At 35.4% G+C, this 6,000-nt stretch overlaps 2 protein-coding genes across 2 annotated transcripts in view; one reads left to right on the top strand and one right to left on the bottom strand.

The window, feature by feature from the left end:
• Positions 1-3,460, top strand: part of LOC136250719 (sorting nexin-14-like) — an 80,724-nt gene extending 77,264 nt beyond the window's left edge. The window contains exon 38 of the mRNA XM_066042947.1: positions 3,163-3,460. Coding sequence (XP_065899019.1) covers positions 3,163-3,177 — 15 coding nt within the window. The 3' untranslated portion in view covers positions 3,178-3,460. The remainder of the gene's footprint in view (positions 1-3,162) is intronic.
• Positions 3,396-6,000, bottom strand: part of LOC136250720 (uncharacterized) — a 27,831-nt gene continuing 25,226 nt past the window's right edge. Inside the window, exons 16-17 of the mRNA XM_066042949.1 lie at positions 4,341-4,474; positions 3,396-3,728 (exon numbers count right to left, since the gene is read on the bottom strand). Of these exons, the coding sequence (XP_065899021.1) occupies positions 3,591-3,728; positions 4,341-4,474 (272 nt within the window). The 3' untranslated portion in view covers positions 3,396-3,590. The remainder of the gene's footprint in view (positions 3,729-4,340; positions 4,475-6,000) is intronic.

Genomic DNA, 6,000 nt, shown 5'->3' with positions numbered 1-6,000 from the left:
CTCTGGACTTGCCGGGTCCACTGTAATCGCAGCGAAGTGTCTGTTGGACGATGCAAGCTTACACCATCCTGGTGAGTCTTAGAACAATTCATAGCTACGCACCGCTTAACCATTTTAACTATTCACCTCAACTATGTTCGCATGTTGGCACTCTTGTCAATATAAATACTACACAGCTGCGTTCAACTTGTGACATAAGAATGTGTTTTTACCACAACCCGGAAGAAGCCGACACAGTGTAAATAATCCTATTTTAGAGCACCATTTTTCACTCATCATTTTTTTTTTTTTTAAAACGAATCATACAGTTGTACATATCGTATCTTTAACTATACATCCAAAAATTTTTTTTTGATGCATGTCACTTTCCCTTTAATTGCTGGGTGGAGAGACTGTCACAGTCAGCTAGAGGCGGAGAATCCTATCCATTTGGAGTGAATGAATTCAGTTCTTGTGGTTTGCCATTAGTTAGCAAGTGTAAAAGCTTACTAGAGCAATTTCTGCACTGTCGCCAATTATTACAAAATGAATCTGGAAACACACACACGCCAGGATCATTATCACAGCTAAAGCCTGTATTTGCTTTCATCGTGCTCCCACTTTTGCTGTGCTACTGCTTTCTAAATAGGTTAGATCCCCCTGTCGGTTTTTAGTAGGGTGACACGCCTCGTGCTTGGTTTGGTCACTTTGGCGGGCCGTTAAGTAGTGACCAAACCATGCCCTTGGGTTGTCAACCCTACTAAAAAACCTCCAGTGGGTATCTAACATACACACTTTTTTGAACTTTGTAAATCATTGATTAACAATATTAGAAATCAATATAAACTAGTAATAAATCTTTTTTTTATCAGCTTGTACCTTCTTTGTGGTTCCTAAAATACAGTGTATAAACACACAATGTATTGTATTTAATATAATTTTATATCATTAATACTACAGGTTTTTGCAATTGAATTCGTCGCCTTTGCGATTGAATTCGTCTCTTTTGCAATTGAATTCATCGGTTTTGCAGTTGAATTAGTCAGTTTTGCAATAGAATTCGTCGCATTTGCATTACAATTCGTCATAAACAAAACAGCTCCAAGAAACCAACCGTTCATTAAGAAATGAATTATTTATGCCATGGAGAGTTACACTTGAGACACTAGAAGGTAATTGGAGCTGGTAGTACGCAAAGCTGATAGAGTTAATTAGCTTGCTCGCGAGTGACCACACCCATCGCTAATGGCGTAGTAGAGTTTGGAATGTTGCTGGATAGGCTGTAGAGGAAGAATTATTGCCTTATAAAGGGTTGTTTACTACTGTTGTACTTGAACAAGTTCTTGTAGCAGCTGTTACACCATGTTTTCGTGTTTTCTCCAGCTGCCATTCTTGTTATGGATGAATTTAACTGCAAAAGCAACGAATTCTATTGCAAAAGCGACGAATTCAATTGCAAACAGGACGAATTCAGTTGCAAAACCGATGAATTCAATTGCAAACGGGACTAATTCGATTGCAAAAGCAACGAACTCAATTGCAAACGGGACGGATTCAATTGCAAAGTCGCCAAATTCAATTGCAAAAACCTGTAAACATTCTGTAAAATTACACTATACACTTGGTATGAAATTTTTATACAATTTGTATGCATTAATCAACTGTAAAAAAAATAAAAAAATAAAAAAAGCCTGGTCATCTGATTAATTTTTACATCTGAATTGTCATCAACATATACATGTAATCATATAATTAACTAACTTTGCATGGCCTAAAAGGAATGCTTAGATGTCTGTAAATTCAAATAAGGTGTATACTTTCTGAAATATTCTTAGATGCCAAAGGTCGGCTATGGGTGTGCTCCTGTTCTGAAATTGGTTTGGAGAAAATGCACGTTTGTCCACACATCCACCTGAGTAAACAAGCTTCAAGCTACAGAGTAAAACCTTCATTCTATGAATTACAAACTTCTGTTTCATCACCACTAGATTTAGCCTGTCTAGTGCCCTTAGAACCTTGGCTCAAATCAAGTATTTATGAAGGGGGCCTCTATGTGTATACAGAGGGTTAGCTTTTAAAGATTGTTTTTATCATGTTTACTTGAAGGGTGTGTAGCTCATCACTGAATCTACTTATTGGGGACTTGCCTATGTGCAGTAACAGGCATTTAACTATCAAAAAATGCAGCAGACCTACTAAACCATACAGGACTAGTATATCCTTTAGAATTTTTGTATATGCATGGAAATAGAGAGCAATCTTGAGGCTTTGTCTAGAGAAAACACCGTAGACAAGCTATAAAAAAGATAGCAAGATGCATCTGTCTGTAATTTTGGTTACAGTTCCTTAGCAATGCATTACATTTCCTCACCTGGTTTTTAGAATAAGCGTAATGTCAACTTGTCATGTCAGGTATTAAGTCATTGTGTAGTCAAAAACTAGTACCCTAAATGTTCCCTTTTTGTTTGTCCAGCTACTCTGTAAAGTGATATGCATATAGGCATATGGGGAGGTAAGTAAGCTATTAAAATGGATGGAGCAAAGATCAGAGTTCAAAACTGCATTCTATATACAGGCTGATTTTACAATGCACAAGACTATCCAATTCTCTGTGCACACAGTGCATACTTATATGTACCAATGCCATTTTGCTAATAATGGCACCAATACTCCAGTTATAGCTCTTACAGTATCTAAAAGTGCTGCTGTATGATCTTTATTCTATGTCCATGAAAGCTGAGATCCAATCATATAGTTCCTTAACTGATCAAACAGTGTTGAAAATTTAGCATTACAGTGAAAAAAATATCACGGTATTTTCATACTGTTGACAAATCAGTTTAGTTTATCAATTTGAAAGTATTGAACACTTTATTTAAAATTACTGACTGTGTTATAAGGGGCTGACATTTGGGAATCTTGATTTTATCTTAATTGTAAGTGCTGATTTGCCTAATAGCATCATGTGATGTGATCTATAACAATATTCTAGGGCAAGAAAAGCAGCTGTTGGGATAATTATTAGTATCAATATTAGTGGATTATTCCAATGGTATCATTTCATTGATGTATCTGCAGTTACCAAGTTACCACCCACATATAATTTTCTGCAATACTGCATGTTGTGTTTTCTATATAGGAATATGTGTACATACAAGAGTAATACGATGTATACATTTACAGGTTTTATCAACATGACTTGAGATATACTATTGAATTATATGTACACATATACATACAAATATATTATAATTTGTATTCACATTTTATTTGTAAATTTTTGCATGTATTATCGATGCATGTAATAGTATTTATACCTGTAAACGGCAAGAAAGCAGTCATGAAATGCTTTCACTGGACATGAATGCCAGAAGGCATGAATGAGTGCTTTTTGAATATACAGACTTACATGCATGTCTTGTCACTCTTCATAGTAACATAATGTACTTTCTTACTAACTGTCAAATGATAATATAGTCAACAACAATGGTCTAGCATATAAAAACATAAATTTATAGTGAACATACATAGTTCCAGCTACATAAACATAGTGTGAATGTGTGTGTGCGTGCATGCAATTTTAGTCCTATACGTAATCAGTTGCTGTCTCCTTATTTACTTTTTCTACTTAGTTTGTATTCTCTTTTACATCCAGTAGCTAAATCCTCTGCAATTTCTTGTAGACATATAGTTGCTGTTCCCAATTTTGATTTCCTTATTAGTTTGGAACGTTTGTAGTACAGTTTGAGCTAGGAAAGGACCATAAATTCCAATAAACATTACATTATAGATTATGGACAGAATATATATGATGAGATTGCAACCTTACTAGCTTAGGGATCTTAAAGTAAAAAGTAGTGAAACAAGGGAGGTCGTCTACACCAGCCGATATACAAGCGGACATTTAATTAATCCAGTGTATAGTAATGACTGAATTAGGGATTAAAATAATGTCACTGCGGGTATAGACAACCTCCCTCGTTTCAGTTCCATGGTAACTATTCAAACTTATGTGTTTATTTACTTTTTTGTAACACAACTATAACTGGTGAAGCCATGCATACCATGTCAAAAGACAGAATGGCACTAGACTTGCTATAAAATTAATTTGAGTCTGAACATGTGCCCCAACCATCAATAATATTGCTGAGAAATTATGCTTCACGTTCAGCCCATTACTGTGTCTATAGCCTATACACATTGTTTTATTGCTTAGTTGTATTTAATTTAAGCACACTGAAATAGTGTAAGCCTAGATAAGGTAATCACCTGCAAATAGGTCAGGTATCAGTGCTAGTTATTTTACATAAACTGAACTGAACCACATACATATGTACCAGTTTATTATCATCATAACTTACTTGTAATATATCTTTAGATTTATTCACACCATTAAAAAGAAACCTACACTCAAACGTTGGTGATTGTACATAACAAGTAGCAGTGTGACTTTGAGACATCTTTTGACCTTTAACTGTTAACTTGAGTAGGTAACCTAAGATAAGTACACATGAAGCATTACTATAGAGTCTTAGCATGTACAACATTAATAATACAGTATTGATACATCCACTTGATTATTTATTACTAATATTCTTCATGTCAAGTGATTAAATAACAGGTTTTGAGGATAAACCACTATTATTAACTATGAAGATGTATGTCCATAAGTTCATATAAAAAGGGATGAACATTTTGTAGCTACCATTTCCCAATACACTACATAAACCAACTTCACTACTTTCAATTTCTGCGAAGTCCTTAGCTACTATGCATATTATAGTCCGGTAGATATAACTGAAAAAAGGGGTGAACCCAGAAAAAATTTGAAGAAAGCTGATTTTGGTAGCAAATGTTTCATAGAATAACATATCTAAAATCCACCTTGGGGAAAAATTTTTTTATGGCCAATTTAGTATTGAGGCATATGTGACTGGATTCAGGAAAGTGGATCTTCCACACATATCCAATTTACCAACTTTGACAACTCATAACTTCAGATTGAAAAATGGTATTGACTTGAAATTTGATCAGTAGTGAGCACCAGCATCACTTATTAGGTGGAGAAAATTTCAGATTGATATTCAACTTGAACACTAAGTTGTGGTTTCTCAATCGGATGCATTTGTAAACCCATTTTTGCAAATCTGGTCATTTGTGACCTACAAAAATGTGTTATCCTTAAATTATTTTTTCATAATAAACAGTTTCCTTAGCACTTCTGCAACTCTTTCCTCCACATTTTGCAACACACTAATAATCCATGTTTGCAACAAGAGCATAATATTGCTACCACATAGATTTGCGGTGGAAAGCTGGAATTTATATTGTACAAAATTAATATATATGATCTCTGGGACTGGTCCCATGTCTATCAACATCAGTTGCAGCCTTAGTCCTTCTAGTTTCCAGCCCCATATTAAGTTCCCTCCAATGAATAACTTCTTGCATCAGCTAAAACCATTGACCTTCAACACTCCATCCAACTGCAAGGGTTAGCACACTTTCACAGCTTGCATGTGTAATAACTTTCTGATGCCACCATTTCCATGTACTTTGTTTCGTATACCTGAGACTCCTCAATGAATCAGACTGATTCCCATCAAACTCCCAACATGTGCAATTGTTGCATTATACAATCCATCATTAACTTTTCAATGATTTGCACACCATTTGATTGCTGATTAGGCCAACTTTACCTATTCAAATGTTGCGGACGTATCACAGCCACCCCAGGCATGCGATAAGAGGACCTACATATTATATTATGTGCCCAATAACGTCATCATTTTTCCAAATCTTCAAATGTTTTACAACCTCTGAATAAAAAGAGGTACGTACTTGTCATGTTCTGCTTCCAGCGTGCACCAGTAGCATAAGAACTTCATTGTTGCCATCAGCTACAAGATTCACTCTACTTCCTTCAATTGCAATTGATTGAAGTGCGCATTGGACCATCAGTATGTCAGAATCTCCATGTGTGCAATCAGTGTGTAGGGCTGTCAGCATCCCCAGGTATGT

The sequence above is a fragment of the Dysidea avara genome, chromosome 3 (assembly GCF_963678975.1).
Source record: "Dysidea avara chromosome 3, odDysAvar1.4, whole genome shotgun sequence".
Classification (NCBI taxonomy): domain Eukaryota; kingdom Metazoa; phylum Porifera; class Demospongiae; order Dictyoceratida; family Dysideidae; genus Dysidea; species Dysidea avara.
The sequence above is the reverse complement of the archived record's forward strand: the minus strand, read 5'-3'. Positions and strand labels throughout refer to the sequence as shown.